Source organism: Apus apus, chromosome 5 (assembly GCF_020740795.1).
Source record: "Apus apus isolate bApuApu2 chromosome 5, bApuApu2.pri.cur, whole genome shotgun sequence".
NCBI lineage: Eukaryota > Metazoa > Chordata > Aves > Apodiformes > Apodidae > Apus > Apus apus.
Window position 1 is genome coordinate 18862461 of NC_067286.1, and position 20405 is coordinate 18882865.

At 40.0% G+C, this 20405-nt stretch overlaps 1 protein-coding gene across 1 annotated transcript in view; it reads right to left on the reverse strand.

Moving 5' to 3' along the window:
• LRRC56 (leucine rich repeat containing 56) overlaps positions 1-19421 on the reverse strand; it is a 71881-nt gene extending 52460 nt beyond the window's left edge. The window contains exons 1-2 of the mRNA XM_051621068.1: positions 19384-19421; positions 9370-9534 (exon numbers count right to left, since the gene is read on the reverse strand). Of these exons, the coding sequence (XP_051477028.1) occupies positions 9370-9525 (156 nt within the window). The 5' untranslated portion in view covers positions 9526-9534; positions 19384-19421. The remainder of the gene's footprint in view (positions 1-9369; positions 9535-19383) is intronic.
• Positions 19422-20405: the final 984 nt, after the last annotated feature.

The window sequence follows — 20405 nt, forward strand, 5'->3', positions numbered from 1 at the left end:
AGATCTCCTCTGATCCAGCTTCCTGCTATTTCCCCGACTCCTGTCATTGGTCACAGGAGTGAAGAGATCAGTACCTGCCCCATCTCTTCCCCTCATGAGGAAGCCAGAGACTGCAATGAGGTCACCCCTCAGCCTCCTTTTCTCCAAGCTGAATAATCCAAGTGACCTTGGCGCTTCTCATAAGTCACCCCCTCCAGATCCTTCACCATCCTCGTGGGTCTCCTTTGGACACTCTCCAATAGCTTGATGTCTTTTTTATATTGTGGTGCCCAAAACTGCATGCAGTACTCAAGTTTCCTACTGTGTTGATACATACATGTAGATTTTGCCTTTACAGAAGTAAGCAAGAGGACAGCAACAAGCAGAAGCTATATGCAGAGGAGCAAGACTGTGAATTCCTAAGATACCAGGCTGCAATTCTACAAATGGCTGAAGCAATGTTGTGTTACCATTGCTCTTGTTTCCTGTTGCTTCCTGCTGTGACCCATCTTCTTTCTCCCCATCTTCCCTCATCCAGGCTGTGTGTCCCACCTCATCCATTGCATCAGCTTTGGATGCTTAGTAGATCCTTCCATACAAGAATTCAATAAAACAGACCAAGAGGGAACTGTAGTGGTTCACGGAGGAGTCTGAAACACTCCTTAAGAGCTAAGAAACAAGACTTTTGTGTCACAATAACTGCCTGAAAAAGCTGATGCTATGCACAGTGATAAAACTGCTAAATTTTCAGTTTCTGTGTCAAAAGAGTTAGGACGTGGGGCTAAAAATGTCGATTTCAAAGAAGTGGCTGACCCTGCCATCAGTGTCTACTCAATTATGCTGTCTACAGTATAGGCCGAAAGAAGTATTATCATCGGCCTTTTGGCCCTCTATTTAAGATGAAGGCAGCAAGTAATTCAACAACCTCCATGTACAGGAGACAAGTTTTCTTCTTATTAAAAAGTAACAACGTTCTTTAGTTTGCTTAATAAGAGTGAAATTATTGATTAGAAGGGAATATGTAGAACAACTTCTTTTATGAATTTTGGAAAGAAAAAATTAACCACAAGAACATACACTTCATTTTGCAGGGAAAAATGACAACAATTTGCAACACTCCTGCTCATCAGGTAAAATCCATATTGCACACAAGTGACTGCAACTCCATTCACTCTGATGGCTCCACATTCTCTTAAAAGGACCAAATATAGTCTCTGAGTGTAGCTGAGATGACAGTTTAAATGGACATAGTTTATTGAAAAGGCTGAGGACTCTTTGAAAAACTAATTTAATTTGTAAGGTTTTGAATTGGACTCCTAAGAAACAGACTTATCCAAAATCATCAACTGCTTTTGAATTGTCTTTAAAACATTGCTTTAAAAATTATTTTAAATATTTTTTAAACTGTGATTTTAAGCAGGCTGAGCCTAAGAAAGCTTTTAGACTTTCTTGCCACCCCCCTAGAGTATAAGAAAAAAAAGGACTAATTTGAAAACTTGGGGAGTCCCCAGAAGCATCCAGAAATTCACTTTCTAGCCCCAGATGCAGCCACCACAAAAGTGGTTTTGTTCCTGCAAAGGCAGCAAGCTTACCAGCTACAAACTACTTTCTCCCCCCAAGGAAACACATGCTCCCTCACTACAAGACACATTTTGCATTAATCCTTTTCAGACACTGTCCATCAGACAGCACAAGAGTATGCAAGAAACAGGAAATAGCTGACGTCCTGGCATGCAACCATGCACTCAGATTGCTGGACTGGGACACAAGCTTATTGTCATTAATGGAAGCTTCTTCTGAGAGATACCACCCCCACTCCCCCACCATCAAAATAATCTTTAGAGCCTACATCATTAGGAGACAGAATAGGAAGAGGTCTTATAACAAGTAATCAGCTTAGGGTCATACACTTTGTCAGCAGAGTAGCAGAAGGTCCTGGCACCACAAGGAGTCTTTGCCTTTCTCCTTTGCCATCTGCAAGTTCCCTGCATGTTGTCCTTTCCCCTGCTGTATTCTAGACAGCCTCCTTTCACAGCGCAGTTTACTGTTCTCCTCTTGCAAAGCCCTAGCATAAAAGAAGCATAAACTTATATTCTCTCCTCTTCTAAGATTCCCTATTCTTTTTCCTCATACAAGGGATTATCAGGGTGCTTCTTTGTCCTTCTATTCCTCTTCCAGATCCACCATTTGTACTTTTTCCCTTGTCTGAGAGATGAGTTGCTTAGCACATCTGTATTTTGTACTGCAACAGGCAGAGCTGTGGCTCCAGTGCTGGAAAGGGTTATAGGCTGCTATCACCAGCTCTTTGAACTATAGATAGTTGCCCTGAAGCATTTGCTAACTGGATGCAACCGACTCCATATGTTTTCAGTCCCTGCTTCCCTGTTGTGCTTTTCCAAGAATCTCTGTGAAAACCACCGTCCTTCCATTTGCTGATGCTGAAGAGATGTTGGGAGAGTTCGGCTGTGCGATGCAAAAGCTATCATACCACACGAAGGAAATGAGAAACGCTCTCAGATGAATGATATGAGCTCATTTAAAGGCACTAGAAGCACTGAGACCCCAGGTGTTGACTGCAAGCTAGTTAGTTAGCTAGCAAAAGCCCAGGGCAACAGTTCAACAGAAGGTTGCATGGTGAATGGTTCCTGTGGAAGACAGGACACTCCTACTCCCCAGACACCTTTCTTGGCCTAGTGGTGCAGCTGGAAGTGTGATATGTTTCATGTGTCACAGCTGAAATTCTGGCACCAGGAATGGGGGAAATTTAGGGAAGGATGTGGAAACATTTAAAATAAAGACTACACATATTTAGCAGGATCTCCCTTTTTATGTTGTTGTCTAATTTCAAAGCACAGGAACCTTCATCAAAATTTGGAAGGAGGGTATTTAGGAAAAATCTTGCTGCTAGTGGGTAGCAAAAGAACAAAAAATAAAATACGGCCAGATGCACTGAAGGGATCATTAGCTTGGACAGAGAGATGTCTGGCACCATGTGGGTAGAAGTGATGCTAAGGTGCTCTGCATCTCTTCGTTCCTAGGGCCATGCTAGGTCTAGGACAGGTTCCTGCTCAATTCAGAAGTATCCCACTGTGGATTCAGGTAATCACTGCCCGCTCACAGTTTAAAGGGCTGTTTTGACAGCCAGGGACTCCAGGTCTTTCTGCCTGTGCCCCAGGAATGCTTACAGACGTGAAGGTGCTGTGCCATCTAGGGATTTCTTTGGCTGTTTACAGCTGCTCAGTCTCAATGTAGAGCAGATAAAAAGGGGACACAGATCTGTTCTAGGCAAAGAGCTGGATATACTCAGAGTTATTTTACATCAAAAAGATACCTTGAAAAAACTATAATTCCAGGGTGATTGTTGGTGTCCAGAGAGGATTTTGCTTGCCACCCATCTAGTGCCCAGGACAGTAGGTATCAGTTAGACAAAGAGGATGTTTTCTCAAGAATCATACATCAAAATCTTTCTAGCACATGATGTTCAAGAAGGTGGCCTGGGCAGCAAGAATTATAATCCACCCTACATTTTTTTTTTTTGAATGGATAAATTTCCATGGTAAAGCACTGCAGTTTTTATTTTCTCAAAGAAGAACAGATTACAAGTAAAACAAAAATTAATAGTTTGCTTTACATTTTTGCACCTCCTTCAAAATAAGAATAAAACTATTTTCCATGAGATCACACAGAAGCTATTGATAAATAATTAAACCAGTATTTTAAGAAGCAACTTCATGAAAGCTCACAAACCATTCTCATAATGCAAAATGTCTGCCCAATATCTAACTGGAGAGCATGCACTAGTTCAGAAAGCTTTTCCACTGACTGAAAAGTAGAACAAATAAGTATTCTGCAAGAAATTGCAAGTGAAAAATACTTCAGTGTTTGCAGAGCTTCCCAATTGGCAGAACAGTCACCTGGGAACACTGGGGAATCCAGTTCAAGTCCGACTTGCAGATCTCTGTATATTCTTTAATTGGCAAATAATATCTCTTCTGTTAAAGCTGGTGTATACAATTGATTTATTATCTTCTCCCTAGATTTTTCACATATTCTAAGAAAAATAGATGTGTTACTGAAGAACATGTTGCAGGCAGCTGTCAGAGAAGCATTTCCAGCTGTGCATTTTGCTGATCCCAGTTAATCTGGCTAAGACAGGAATTCCTGAATGGTGAGCTTATTTCTTTTAATAATACACCTGTATGCAAATACAAGATTCATGTCCATTCAGATGTTCATTGCTTTTTGCAGGGGTTTTATTTCAAATTCCAAACTCAAGTATAATCTCTCCTTGCACCCCAAAAAAAAAAAAAAAAAAGGTAAAAAAAAAAGGTAAAAAAAAAGTTGCTGCAAGTATGACAAAATATTTCTTCTAAGAAGTAAATTACCAGAATGTTAACAAGGTTTTCAGTGATTTCAGTCATGGAATTTTCCATGAGAAGGAACATAGCTTCCCTGTGGTCCCATATGTGATCTTCCTTTCAAAAAGGCTGCATGCTACAGATGTCCATAATTATAATATTTTAGCTGTATTTCACTACTTTCTATGTATACTTACAAACACATTCTTCTCTCAGCTTAAATGGAGTTATTAACCAGGTGTTCAATCTGTGATAAAGAGAGATCTTCTTCTCTTTTATGGAAAGTGTAGATGAGAGCAATAATTACAATGCCTTTATTCTTGTACTGAAGCCTCCAAGTCATGTCATCAGATGCCAACAGATCTACGTGGATAAAGTCCCTGCATAGCCTTGCCATCTCAAGTTCAGCTTCTCCCTTAGCCATGCCGGGGATTCACAGTACTGACACCTTCTCTTTTTAAACCAGTATTAAGGGTCTGATGTTGCAAGTTGGTGGAAGATCACCTAACTTCAAATGGCATGTGGGGCCCCCAAAAATATATGGGAGGTTTGCTGATCTCCCAGAAAGAGCCTGTATCATTTCTGTAGGAGGAAATAAGCTCAGTTTTGACTCTGCACTGAATTAACATGCAGGTGGACAAGACAGTAGACACTGTTACACCAATTTTTCCTTTAAATTTATTTTAAGGATTTAGTTTCCTTCACATAGATATAAAAAAGTCATAACCCAATACTATTTCTTTTTGCAATCTAGCAATTAGGTCCATAGTAAGTAGCTACAATAATTGCTCAGTGTTGTGTCATTGACCATGCAAAACTCAAGACTGTAATCTGCCATTTTATATTAGCTAATCAGCTGTGACTGTATGCAAATGTGTGTATGCAAATTAAATATGGGTTTTTTTTCATATAAAGGCACATATATGTTTGTATGCATACAAATATAAAGGTTCCTGATATGACAATCTGAATGTAAAACCTCTGATGCCTAAGTAGCAAGATGAACACTAATATAACAACTGTAAGCCTTCACTGTAGTAAAGGCATTAGTGTTAGGGTAAGAACATATAAAAGGAAAGCTCTGAAACTAAATAAGGCTTTGTATTTTTTTTCTGCTCATAGTATTATGTTTACTATTATCTCCTACCTTGAGCAATCTGATCTAACTTTATAACTTGCTGTGCTTTGAGCAGAAGAGTGAACTGGAAGACCTCCAGAGGTCCCTTAAAACTTTTTCTTAATTATAATTTTTAAAATGATTGTGCAATTCTAATGAAGGATTTGTCATATCCAAATTCAGTCATAGAATCATAGAATGGTTTGAGTTGGAAGGGATCTTAAAGATCATCAAGATCCAGCCCCCCTGCATGGGCAGGGACACCTTCCACTAGACCAGGTTGCTCAAAGCTCCATCCAACCTGTCTTGAACAATTCCAAGGATGAGGCATCCACAACCTCCCTGCGCAACCAGTTTCAGTGCCTCACCCCCCTCACGCTATAGAGTCTCTTTCTAATGTCTAACTCAAATCTCCCCTCTTCCAATTTAAAACCATTGCCACTCATCCTATCACTATACACCCTTGTAAAATGTCCCTCTTCTTGTAGGTCCTTTTCAGGCACTAGAAGGCCACTATAAGGTCTCTCCAGAGCTTTCTCTTCTCCAGGCTGAACAATTCCAGCTGTCTCAGCCTGTCTTCATAGGAGAGGTGCTTCAACCCTCTGATCATCTTCATGGCCCTCCTCAGGCCTCAATCCAGGAGCTCCATGTCCTTCCTGTGAGGCATGACATCACACTAAGAGTGACAGCAGCAAGCAGAAACTGCAGAAGAGGCAATTAGCAGAATGCAGATATGGAATCACACAGGATTTCAAGGCAAACATTATGCTGAAATGAGGCCACAAAAGACCTTGTGGTGAGCAAGCATAATATTTAAGTGAAGTGAGGATCCACTAGGGAGAGGAAGAGAATGGGCAAGGGACCAATGGTTTTTGTAAAACTTGTCCTACATACTATGAAGTCCAAGATAGCAAACAGGAAAAAAAAAATGGAAAGAAGAACTAGTTCAAGCCAAACTTTCCTCTCTTCAGAGGAAAACAACTCAGCAACCTGAAAAAAGTGAAGGAATATAATTATCACAACTTTTAAGGAGCCCTTAATAATGAGAAATGCTAATGTAGACTGCTTATGTTTTCATTATTGCTATTCCCCTGGAAAAAGGACAAAATGAGTAAAATGTACTGGTCGAGATAAGCTGCAGGCTGCAGTCCAAGGCATCCTGTCTTCACAGATTCTGCACAGCTAGACCTTCCAGCCTCCCTGAGCTCAAACTGAACTAATGCAAGACAGAACATTGCAAAGGCATGAAGGAAAGCTGAGTATATATCTCAGAATAAAAACCTTCCTCAGGAACCTCCAGTAGGTCTCCAGAAATCTGCCTATGCTACACTGTGGAACTGGGGCCTATGTCCTTATTTGAATGTAAGATGATTTTACTTTAACAAGAGCGTATTTTAAAAACCTATTAGTTTCCTTCTCAGAGCACTTTAGTGAATACATCAATACTGAAGGAGAAAATCTGGGTAGCAAAACTCAGAGCACTGATCAGTTAATGGGAGGAGATATTCTGGCCCTTGTAGGTCGTAAACCATGGGAATAGAATGCAGCTAAGGGAAGTGGAAAAGCACTGACACTGAGAAGCAGATAGTAAGAAGCCACAGTAAATCTAACTAAGGCTATGTTAGCAGAGGAACGTACTAAGCCTGCGTTTAGATAAGGAAACTTGCACTTAGCTAAAAAAGTAGCATTTTGACAAAGGCAGCTTACGTGGAGTTATGCTGAGATCATGACTGGAGCGTGAACAGGTTAAGGGAACCAATGAAACAGGAACAGGATTCGCGTGGACAGTGAAAATATGTATAAAAGGCAGCCTGTGTATAAAATAAATGACATTTTGCTTGCATCAAGCTGCGTCCCGTCTCTCAATCAGCACGAATCAATACCTCCTAAACTATTCACAATTAAAAGACAATCAAGAAGATACTGCAAGTGTATTGATTTAAGCAAAACAACCTTCCAAACTATTTAGTTAGCAATGGCATGTGGTTCCTTAAAGAAATATGCACATGGAAACTTGTTTTGGATTGTTTGGACACTGTCTCTATTTTTACATTTGCAAATCTAGAGGAAGTAAATTTATGGAAACAGTGGTTTCCATTTGATCAACATAAAGGTTAAAGAATAGATAGATTGTATATGCTACTAAAACAAGCTATAAACATTGTTAATGTTTCCTTGACAATGCCATATAATTTTCCATCTGAGCAGAAAGTATCCCAGCTCTGCCAACAAAAGTCGTGGGTTCCACAACTAGGAAATAACTGTGTCCAGAAAAATTAGTAGGACAGTATGTATCCATTCAAATGGAAGTTTGTAAGGAAATGGAATTCCTTACAAATGTTAATATACACAATCTTAAAAGAGGCAAGACATGATTAAGTTAAAGACAATTCATTTCAATAACAAAGGGTTTTTTTCCCATTTTAAAAAATAACCTAGAATTGTGGGAGAATTTAACTTCTGTATTTTTAAAATATTACAAAATATTGAACTGCAACTTAATAGGATATAGGAAACATTGCCTTGCATATACTTTACTGCTTACAATTTACTGTAAGCTAAATGCAGCAGTTTCAGAAAGATAAGAATTTCATGCCACTGAAAGAACTTCCTAAGGGTGTAATTCAGAGTTTATTGAAGTCAGAGAGCAGTTGTTTTGGTTACTCTAATGGTCTTTGGTTCATGCCCTAATAAAGTGGACTAATCTGAGAGCTTCCCATTGGATTTATACAGATTATTGTAGACTACAAACACATTAGACTGGTCAAACTCTATGCCAGATTTGAAAAAAAGACCAAGTTTTCAGAAGTTCATATGAGCCAAAGGAAAATGAACAGCATAGATAATAAAATAATATACTAATTTTCCCCAAAAAAGCTTAAAATGTACACCGTGCGGAAAGTGATCTCCATTTTATAAACTTCACTACTAAGGGAAGAGTAGTTCCAAGAACAACTTGCTGTCTAATCTACAAGGCACAGTCACATTTGAGACAGGTAATATGGTTAGCAAGTGGTGTAAACCTGGAGCTGGAACATGCATCCTGCAGAAGCTAGTGTCTCTCCACCAGTGCAGCAGATGCCTAGGGGATTACAGACACTGCAGTCACCGGCCTGCCCACTGGGAAGATCCAAACCACAGCCTTGACTCCATCTGTCTTTTACTAATTTCTATCCAACTCTGCAACACAGAAAGCTGCAGCTTCTCCCCTTAACTCCTGCTCCAGTTCTCCAATCCTTTATCTGAGGTTATTTTCTCAGCTCCTACGTCTCCCAACCCTTAATTAATCCTGAACAAATACAGCACAATATAGAACCAAGTATTCCTTTATGAGAGATTTCAGCATATTACTTTAAACAGGCTGCACACCAAAATCCTTTTCCCTGGTCAAAAAGAAACATAGCTTTCAAATGTGCTTTGAAATGTCACACACTTTAATATATATAGAAAGTACTTACAGCACTTGCAGAATATTTAATTGGTTCTTAGCAGGACAGGAGCATTTCATTAATTCAGAAAAAAAGGTGTGCTTTTAAAGTTATATTTCCAATCTCCAGAACAAGGTTAATGTAAAACACTTTTTCTAATGCTAGGATTCAAGGTACTTCAGAAGGCATTAATGAGATCTGTTGAAATTATAATTATGCTACTCATACTTTTCTTCATGCTGGTTCAAGAAAACCAGCAATAAAGATGGCAGCATTCATGCTGGGGATATTTTTTATATGAAACAAGGTGAAAGCAGGACAAGCATTTGATAAATTTCCATAAGACAGAATCTACTTTATGCAGAAATCTGTCAGATATGCAATAATGTGCAATCATCACAAGAGCAGCTGGAAGGTTAAGTCAATACAGCTCTGTATATGCCAGTTTGCTTCTTCTACTTCATTAAAAACTTGGATATCTACTTACCAGTTTCCTGGGGGAAAGGTATTTATCCATAAATAGCTCTCCATCATCTTTAATCAGTGGACTGGGATTTAGGTTGCCTCGCCAATTCAAATCAGTCACCTGGACTGCAGCTGAGGCTGGATGAGAAACTCTGCCAGAATTCCACTTCAGGTCCATCTCAATACACTTTGAAGAAAAGGACAACAAGTGGTCTGAATTTCTTCTGTATTTATTATTTGCCCTTTAGCAAAATGTGTTTTGATTCTCATTGCAAGTCAACAAGTACCTATGGAGATACAGGTTTCACTAATCACAAAAAACCCAAAGCAATGCATCATGTAACATATATCCTTCCCTTTCTTCACCCTCAAGAGCTATCACAGTCCTGCATCTCATTCAGCTTTGAGTGTAAGCTTGTACACCAAACTAAAAGCCAGGCATACCTACAGCCAATGAACTTCCCATCCACATGGGTCTCTTACCTACCCATCCCCCCCGAGAAATGTGAACAGCATTCAGCAAAACTTGGCCAGGCTCCGGGCTGCAAGTGCCAGGACCAAGACAAGTCACCATTTCTCTCCAGCATTTTGAGTTGCACTTGTAGGTAGCATGGACAGTAGCAGTCTGTATTTGGTGTCCTAAATTAAATGTGCCTGCACTGTTACTGACTGCCCTCTGAGTCAGACAGGCCATGGGTACTAAATTCTAGTTCCAAAGAGAGTCTTGGAGAAAATAAAATCAAAATACAATTTAAACAAAACTGTGTATGCTTCAAGTGAGGAGTGAAATCCAAAGTTTGAAGATGAAGTACTAAAAAAAAATTCCATTCCTCAATTTCCAAAGCTATTCCTTTTACAAAAATATTAACAATTAACTTTGAAATATGAGAATAAGCATATGTACACTTGTTAGAGTCAAAAAGCAATCGGCTGTACGTGAATGGTACAAACACTACTATGATTTATACAACTATTTACTACTACTTGGCAGCAAGGAAGCATCACACCTGAAAACACTGCTATAACAGGAAAAAGCTAAACTAGAGAAAAGCATTCTTGCTGTCCTGAAGGCACACCCCCAGTTTTCCTTTGTTCCTCAGTGAAGCAATAATTATTACTAGTGCTGGAAAATTAAATAGTCAAGCTAATCATAACTGGCTGACAAGGCTTCAGTGGTGGCCAAGACCTGAGAATTACCACCTTCTGCCTCCCTCATACTAATAAACAGTTAAACACAGGAACTATTTCTGTTAGAAAAAATATAAGTAGTTCTGATTGCTCAGCTAGTAATCTCTACTCAAGAGAACTAATCAGTTAATAGGTGAGAGAGGTTTACACCAAAGAGACTTCTTGCTCTGACGAAAAAAATGAATTCAAAAGACTCAGCACTCAAAGAAAAAATAGCAGTCCTTATCTGAACAACAAACAAATAACTTTAATGTTATCCTCTCCCTGCAGGATCTCCTAGCATTAGGAAGAGAGAAACCAAAACTTCACCCTCTTAACTGTGCCTCCATATGCTTATCAGGGGGAAAGGCAACCCACAGAAAGCAAAAATTATTTTTACCCAGATCACTGCATGTACCTGACAAGCATTCCTAGAGTAGATGTGTGTGCTTCATCTGAGCCACAACAAAGTTCAACTCTCCAAAAATATTCAAGAGCACATTCTTTAGAGACATATTAATCTTTTCAATCTTTCTGAATGACTTCTAAAAGAAACACAATAAAGTAATTGAGCAGTGAAATTTCACAGAATTACATAGAATCATAGAATCGTCACGGTTGGAAAAGACCTCAAAGATCTCGGAGTCCAACCATCAACCCAGAAAAAAACCACCATGGCCGCTACAGCATGTCCTAAAGTACCACATCTACATGTTTCTTGAATACCTCCAGGGATGTTGGCTCCACTGTCTTCCTGGAGCAGCCAGTTCCAGTGCCTGACTACTCTTTTGGCAGAGAAATTCTTCCTAATCAATTTATGGATGTCCAGATTACGCAACTGATCCCTAACCCAATCCTCATCTACCTGGGCAAACTCCTCCTTTATCTTGACTTCTTCTGGGGCTGTATGAGACTGGGGCTCATGGGGAAAGCCTGCAGGAGTAAAGACAGAGGCAAAGAAGGCATTCAGCACCTCTGCCTTCTTTATATCCTCTGTCACCAGGGCACCCGCCTCATTCAACAGTGGGCCTATATTGCCTCTGGTATTAGTTTTGTTGGCTATGTATTTGAAAAAGCCCTTTCTATTATCCTTAACCCGACTTGCAAGGTTAAGTTCCAAGGAGGCCTTAGCTTTCCTAGTTGCCTCCCTACATTCTCTGACAACAGTCCTATATTCCTCCCAAGTAACCAGCCCCTCCTTCCATGATCTATAGATTTCCCTTTTCCACTTGAGTTTGCCCAGCAGTTCCTTTTTTAACCACGCTGGTCTCCTAGCTCCCTTACTAGATTTTCTACCCATTGGGACACACTGATCCTGTGCTTGCAAGAAGTGGTCCTTGAATGTTGACCAGCTATCTTGAGCCCCTTTACCTTCCAGCACCCTGTCCCATGGGACTTCCCTTAACAATTGATTGAGGAGGCCGAAGTTTGCTCTGTGGAAGTCCAGGGTTCTGGTCCTACTGGGTATTCTGTTCCTCCCACACAGGATCCTGAACTCCACCATCTCATGGTCACTGCAGCCAAGGCTGCCATTGACCACCACTGCTTCAACAAGGCCCTCCTTGTTGGTGAGCACAAGATCCAGCAGCGCTCCTCTTCTAGTCGGCTTGTCCACCATTTGCATTAAGAAGTTGTCATCAATGCATTGGAGGAACCTCCTAGACTGTGAAAGGCTGGCTGTGTAAGTCTTCCAGCAGATATCGGGATAGTTAAAATCTCCCATGAGGACCAAGGACTGTAGTTGTGAGGCTGCTTTCAGCTGCCTGTAGAAAGCCTCATCAACTTCCTCATGGGCAGAGAGTAGTTATTTGATGTTCTTATGGTCTGACAAAGTGGTAAAACTCCAAGATTTTATTTTCCTGATACAAGATTTATTGAAAAGTCAATGATAGGATCATATATTCTTTGTTAAATATAAATTAATACACATTTAGAATACAGCAATTGCCAGAAATGTTTGACTGCATATTAACTATGGCTTCATAAGTCTGGGAAAGACCCTTTGAACTGTGTGACCAGACATGATAATTTCTAATGTAGCCTTCAAGACATTACAAAAAGTCCAATGAACTAAGGTACTGTTTAAAAGCAAAAAAACCCCAAGCTATAGTAATCAATCCAGATTTACTCTAGAAAATACACCTCTGCATAGTAGCATTCCATACAAAAATGAAACTCTACTCCATTAGGCCAGCTTCTCAGGCAGCATTCTGTCCTGCCAGGTGGTTACTGATGCCTTCAGAAAACTGCCTTGTACAGGGAGGAGTGCCGTTTCAGGTAGGGTACTGCAATATGTATTCCCTTATCTTTATGCTACTAGTCTAAAAAACCTCTAGAAAAAACATTTGAGAACCACTGTGCTATCTATCCCTTCATGACAGGAAGTTTGCACTACAGACTTCCATTTCTTTTGCCCTGCATAATGTAATTTTTGTTTGTTTAATCCAATATCACAAATTACAGTAGTGGCCATACTGTTTACTACTGCCACAGAATGCAAAGAATTCTGCGTTTACTAAGGATTTGACAAAAGGCTTGGTTTACAAGTCCCAAAGGAACTATGAGTGCCCTTTTAAGTGCAATTTTGTGCAAGTGCACTACAGATAACCTCTTCTGGAAAATAACTGGGCAGCTGGAATTTTCTATGAAGTCATCAGGAAACTACTGTTACAATAATCCACCTCTAATGGCAAAACCAGTTCCTGCTACATTTATGCAATATAAAACATCCTGCAATACATCACTCTATTTTAGCAGGTACAACTTCTAAAAAGTTGAAAAAGAAAACAACTGACCTGATACTAATGGGAAGATGTCTTTTCCATTTGATTAAATGATCTTTTTTTAATCTTCTGTTTTTGTTAAGCTGGTAATAACTGCTTCAGTAATACTACTTTAAATCACAGGGTCATGTAAACACTGTAAAGAGCACTTGTGTGCCCCATGATGAAAAAAAGATGTTGTGACAATTCTGAAATATCAAGATATCTATATCACATTTAACATGATTAAAAATTTACTGATATCAATGCCATTTAATTACTTGAATGCTTATGATGATGGCTTTATTTAACTGTACAGCCTGTTTGATGCCTTGGCTCAAACGCACAAATTTGCACGTAAAGCAAGTGTACTGATTTGCCTTGCTGTCTATCCTTTTAGCCAGGATAGAACCAATTTTCTTTCTAGTAATTTTATTTTTCAGTTAAGTCTCTTCTAAGTAACTGCACTTGCTAAAATTAACAGCATGTTTTTCGGTCAGTGTCTGCTTCTAGGACTCATAACGCTCAGTGCTTATTTACTGTTAGAGAATGGCCACTGTTTGGTTCTGAAAAACACCTCATGCTCTGGAAATAAAATGGAATAAAGGGGTCACACCTGTGACCTTCCGTTTGGGGAGGAGCAGACCAGACATGAGACCAAAATTGACCAAATGAAGTATGCCACCCCATACGCATCACACTCAGTATAAAATCTAAGGGATCACGAGGGTGGATCAAGTTCTCTTCATCCATGGCTTGTGTCCTGAGAGGACACTGTCCATTCATCTACCTCTGATCCCAACCTGTGCATTCCTGAATCCATGTGTTCCTACATCCAGCTGCCATCTGCCACTGACTCCAGGAGCTGAATCCAGGACTTTTCTAGGGCCTGCCCTTAAGCCCTGGTGGTGACATGAGAGTTATTGGGGGGGAGCATGATAGTGGCTTTGCATATATTTGTATAAATTTAATTATTTTGCTTATTAAAGCTGTATAGTTTAGTTTCCAATCCATGAGCTTCTCTCCTTATTCTGGAAAGTGAGAATGGTCATTCATTTAATTGCGGGCCCAGTTTTAAACCATGACACCTTCCTTATTTACTGTTTTACAAACTTAAGAGTGCCTGACAGTCCTTTGGTACTACATGTAAATTCTGCTCTACAAGTGCCATGACCATGGTAGATCAGCTGTGGGATCTATGTCCCACACAACCCTTGGGAAAGTTTTTGGGAGCTTCATGGACTTAGTATTACCCTCATGCACAGAGCTGAGTTCAAACTCTACCACTGTCTGAAGAAACAGTGATGCCAGAAGAAGATGCATGCTACAAACCCAGACTAGATTTGAGCCAGCACTCTTGAGATAAAATGTATTTAATATTCTTTATAAAAATAGCAGTTATAAATAAAAAGGCAATGTATTTAAATACCACCCATTTGTCCATTATATATCTACAAGTTGCATACTTTCCCAGATCCTGCTGAGGAAGTTGGAAAGCAATGGGATTTTTTTTTCACGTGTGCCGGAAATGCCTTGAAATTAAATAATTATGAAGCTAGCTTGTCAAGTGTTGTCCTGATAGCAGGATAAAAAGAAGATCACTGTCCATTATATGCGATATTACATGTCAAAGAAACAATAAAACAAAGTCTAAGCAATTGTTTTTGTTTTTTAGAGTCATAGAATCATAGAATGTTAGGGGTTGGAAGGGACCTCTGAAGGTCATCAAGTCCAACCCCTCTGTCAGAGCAGGGCCACCTAGGACAGGTCACACAGAAATACATCTAGATGGGTCTTGAAAGTCCCCAGAGAAGGAGACTCCACAACCTCTCTGGGAAGCCTGTTCCAGTGCTCTGTCACCCTAACAGTGAAGAAGTTTTTCTTCATGTTAAGGTGGAACTTCCTATGTTTGTGTGCTGGTTTGGTTTGGTTAGTTTTTAGATAGTGGGGGAAGGGCCCCAGGGGTGGCTCCAGTAAGAAGCTGAGAAGCTCCCCCTGCTCCAAAAATCAGCCAAGAAGCCATTAGAGAGAAAATAGATCCACCTTTGTGATTAACATACAAAAGAACCAATACAAGACCTGAACAGAGAGAGCAGAAAGAAGAGCTGAGCTGGAGAGGGGAAAGGCAGTGCTGAGGTGATGATCCTAGTGGTTTATGAGGAAGAAGGGGAAGAAGGTGCCCAAGCAGAAGTTTCCCTGCAACCCATGGCAAGATGGCAGGCTGTCCCCCTGCATTCATGGAGGAACGTGGTGGAACATTCCCTGAAGGTGCCAGGAAGGGTGAACTTGGCCAGTGGACTTGGATTTTGTGGCCAGTGGACTCTGTGCAGCTGTGGAAGACCCTGCCACCAGGAGAGGTGACTGCTCCCAAAGCAGCCATTGACTCTGTGGGAAGCCCACGCTGGAGCAGCTTGCTCCTGACCTCGTGGAGCACTCTCTTCCATGGGAGGGACCCCATAGGGAAGCAGGGAAGGACTGTAAGGAATCCTCCTCCCTGAGGAGGAAGGAGCAGCAGGAACCACCAGCCTGTGAACTGACTCTAAACCCCATCCCCTGTCCCCCTGTGCTGCTGGGGGGAAGGAGGAGGGAGAGAAACTGGGAACAAAGTAATTTGGACCTCGGAAGAAGGGATGGGTGGGGGTAATGTATGTAAGCTCTGCTCTTTGTGTTGTCTGTGTCCTGTGTGCATCTGATTAGTGTGAAAGTAAATTACTATTTTTTCCCCAAGTTGAGTCTGTTTTGCCCGGGACCTTAATCTGCGAAGAACCCTCCTTGTCCTTTGTATTGACCCATGAGGTTCTTGCTGGGCTTTGTCCTCCCCTTCCCACTGCATGCGTGTGTGAGGGGGGGGGAGGTTGAGTGAGCAGCCACATGGCTGTTTTTGTTGTCATGTTAGGCCCAAACCACGACAGTTTGCATCCATTGCCTCTTGTCCTATCACAGGGCATGACTGAAAAGAGACTGGCCCCTCCTTCTTGACACCCACCCTTCAGATATACATTAATAAGATCCCCTCTCACACCTCTCTTCTCTAAACAGTCCAAGGTCTCTCAGCCTGTGGTGATAGAGGACCAGTGGCAATTTCTGTCTGGCTACAAACATTCATTGATGCTCTCTGCAGTGCAAGTCTACAGACAGTGGCTATGAATGAGCCTGGATTATCTAAATCCTTAGCTGAAACTGCAAGATGCTACAGATGGAATTTTTTTTTTTCTTATATATGTGAACTTCCTGCTGCAAGAAGAAGTCTCAAGAGGCTCTTCTACTGTCTCTCCCCACTCCTCTCCACAATCAGCCTAAGAATAGCAAAGCAGAGGGGTGTGAGAGTAGTTGATGAACAACAGGGGTTATGGAAAAACACAGTTCCAAGGTTCACTGCTAGAAGGCTGCCAAATGATCTTATGATCATTTCAGTTAGTGGAGGATGTAAAAGTCCCTCACCATTTTAACTTTAGCAAGGTAACCAGGGGATAAGAAAGCTGCAATTGGCTCTTCATGGCCACAAGAAGAGGCACTTTATCAACCAGTGTTCAGATGTTAAAAATGGGAGAAATAAGGCTGCTCTATTTAAAATCCTCCGGTCTTTATGTAAGGGACCTACAAGAAAGCTGGAGCATGTAGCAATAGGACATGGGGTAATGATTTTAAACTAGAAGAGGGGAGATTTAAGCTAAATATTAGGACGAAAGTCTTTAGTGTGAGGGTGGCAAGACGTTGGCACAGATTGCTAAGAAAGGTTGTGGATGCCTCATCCCTGGAAGTGTTCAAGGCCAGATTGGATGAGGCTCTGAGCAACCTGCTCTAGTGGGAGGTGTTGGTGCCCATGCAGGGGGGTTGGAACTAGGTAACCTTTAAGGTTCTTTCAGCCCTAACCATTTATGATTCTATTATTATAGTGGAATACTTTTTATTTAGACAAAGCTGAAACTGTAACATTAGAACCCATAGAATCTTTCCTCACAACAACTCTGCAAGACGTGGTCTACAATCAGGTTGAACAACTATCTGGTCCTCATCAGCCATATTACATAATGTCCCACAGGTCTAGGCTCACACTGAAGTAAAAGTTGCCCAAGTTGTTTCTTCAGCTTTTGATTTAACTGAGAAGACTTCAAAATATTAATCCCAGCATACTACTTCTGAGCTGCTGGAGCTGGGATGAAGAAAGGCAGCGAGACAGCCTGAGTATCCAAGACCAGCACGGCACAACCTGTAACCACTCTGCATGTAAGTCTGAGCGTGCTAAAAGAAAAGTTACCTTCAGGGAGTTCTGCACTTTTGATGTATATTTAACATCTGGAAAAAGAAACATTACTGTCTCAGCACATAGCCTGCAATGCATATATTTTAAAAATAAGTAACAGCATGATGAAATAATATTTTAGGGGCGAATAAAAAAATAAGCAAGATTTGAATGGCTCAGGGCTAATTAATCACCCAAGCAATAATCTCCCTGAGTTACTGATGATGCATGAGGCCTTTGGACGTGTCTTGTTATCAGTGTAATGGTACCTTCTTACTGAATAAAGCTTTTGTAAATTAATAAACTAATTTGTCAACTGATTTGCATAAATTATACCATATTCCATTGATGGTCACACTACACAAGAAGTTTGAGATTAATTTTCTATAAGTGATAAGAGCCAAACAATAATTTAATGTGTCCCATGTAGACTCAAAATTTCACCCATTTAAAAAAAATAGTACATAGAAGGTGGTGTCAATTGATGCGAAGATGGGACAATATTAAATATGTTCCCTCTTTCACTGCAAACTTAGTTTTGCTTTAGTGTTGCCCTAATTATCCTTTCCTGTCATATGTAAAACCTTCTCAACCTGCACAAATACTGCTTTTAACCTTGCCTTGCTGCCTTAACTGAGCCCTTTCACATCAGTTGACACTCTCCCACCTTCTTATGAAGAAGCTAAGTTACCTTAATACTGGTTTCCCTCCAATGGCCTTCTCCAATTTTTCCTGCATGCCCAAAGGTCTTGCAGACTCTCTCCATTTCTTAGGAGAAATGCAGCTCAGTTTTCTGAGACACAAAAAGATGCAGTGTCTCCCTGCATAAGTGAGAGCAGTCTCAGGTCCAGAGTACTAATTCACAAGGTATTCTAACCCATGGACTCTGGACTAAGTGACACTCCAAAGCTGCAGAGAAAAAAAAAATTCTACATTTTTGGTCTTCAAAGCATTTTTAGTATTCACCATTTAGAAGTATTTCCAGATTCCAGGTAAGAAAAGGACAATAAAACCAGGGTTGTCCCCAAGCAATATTCACTCCATTTTATTTTGTAATCAAGCTGATCGGAGTACGAGATTTGATGGTCTGCAAAGCCCTTTGAAAAGCCATTTTCAATGCTAGGATATTTCTGATTTCCAGTGTATAGCTCACATGGGGTACATTATACAAAAAAATGAATTCTACCTGAACTTGTAGGAAAACATGAAACAGTGGAAGATGGTGCAGGAGCTTATTTAGAAACAAACACTCACAAAATTTTATCAAGTACAGAAAACTAATAGTGAAAATGACTTTGCAAAATCAATTTACACTACTAATGAGGTTGCATTATCACTGTCCTGCTGGGTCAAGGCAGATGTCCAATTAGTTAGTGTAGTCAGAAACAGATGCTTAAAAAACAGCATCAGAAGCAGAGGCAGTCCAAAACAATCCTTCCCCTGACATACTGTTTTAATTTCTGGCAAACAGCTGCTCAGTAACTTCCCAAGCAAAAATACATGCATTGTGTTTGACAGCTGGGGAGATACATTTACCCTGCCGTATGAACTGTACATAAGATTCAAGATATGGCTACAGAAACAGTACATTAATTTATGCTGTTTTCAATCCATTTTCTTAGAAGTTTTAACATTGTTTGTCTTTTTTACTGGCTTCAAGACGATATTTTTCAGAGAACTACCAGAGTAGCGTAATGCTCCTTCCCAACTAGCAATAATTTACTTACAGCCCTTCATTTTATATATGCTTCTTTCCCCTGTGTTCATCACTTTGAACTTGAGTAGATACTCTATTAAAATAAAACAAAATCATACCCAAGCACTACTTTAAAAAAATAAAAATCGAAGTAGCATTAGAACTCACCTTTAAAAAATTAAATTAAAACTCAAGATGCAAAAAATGTAAGATAACCACAGTGTTAATGCTGTACTTCAAATACTGCTTCCTGATGCAAGACGCTAAAATCAAAGGAACGAGTGCTTTCTGAAATAAAACAAAAACACAAACAAAAAACAAACCATTAAAAAATACAGATAAGGCTTTTTTGAACTGGACAGGATCTGCAATCTTTTCATTTTAATATAGATACATTATTAGCCTTTATTACCTCTGCCATGGCAAACTTGGTCATCTAATTTGTACTGTAGCAACTATTTGTCTCTCTACTGATATAAAATAGATTTTGCTCTCAATGGTTTTTGAAGTCAACATATGAATCTACAGAAGGTATAGAAAACGCTGCCCATTTTATTAGCAAATTAAAATTATGCTGATGTACCTAAATTAACTTATGTGAAAAGCTCATTAATTTTCTGATTTAAAAAATAACATCTTCATAAATTCTCATGGATAAATATTAAGCCATTCCCATTAGTGACAAACATAGCAATCCTGAAGTTATGGTACATTACATAATGTTACTATTTTGCAGCACTAAGCTTGGAGAATAAATTTAGTTTCTTTAACAATGTCCCCTAAGGAGTTTTAGTTTGATAAGCACATGCATCATCATAAATAATAACATCACTCCGATCCAGTGGTAATCTCACATCTGGTCTCACACTGAATCTGAATCCTGCTTTTATACAGGATCAGGTCCCTCGAGTTGTGTAAGAACAGGCTGAAAAACTCCCAGGACAAGGGCTCTCTTTTCCAGCTAGTGGACTGATAATGTAATGTTTATAGTTACTGCTGAGAGACCAAGGACACTTTACTTGTTGAGTCTGCTGCTTCAGACACTAAAGAACCAGAAGGGTCATATCTACATCCCTCCCACAGGGAAGAGTGGACTAAACAGATGGCAAAATTGGTCAAACAGATTATTCCATCTGCATATATGTCACACTTGGTATAAATCCAGGGATTATGGAAGTGAAGCTCTTCTC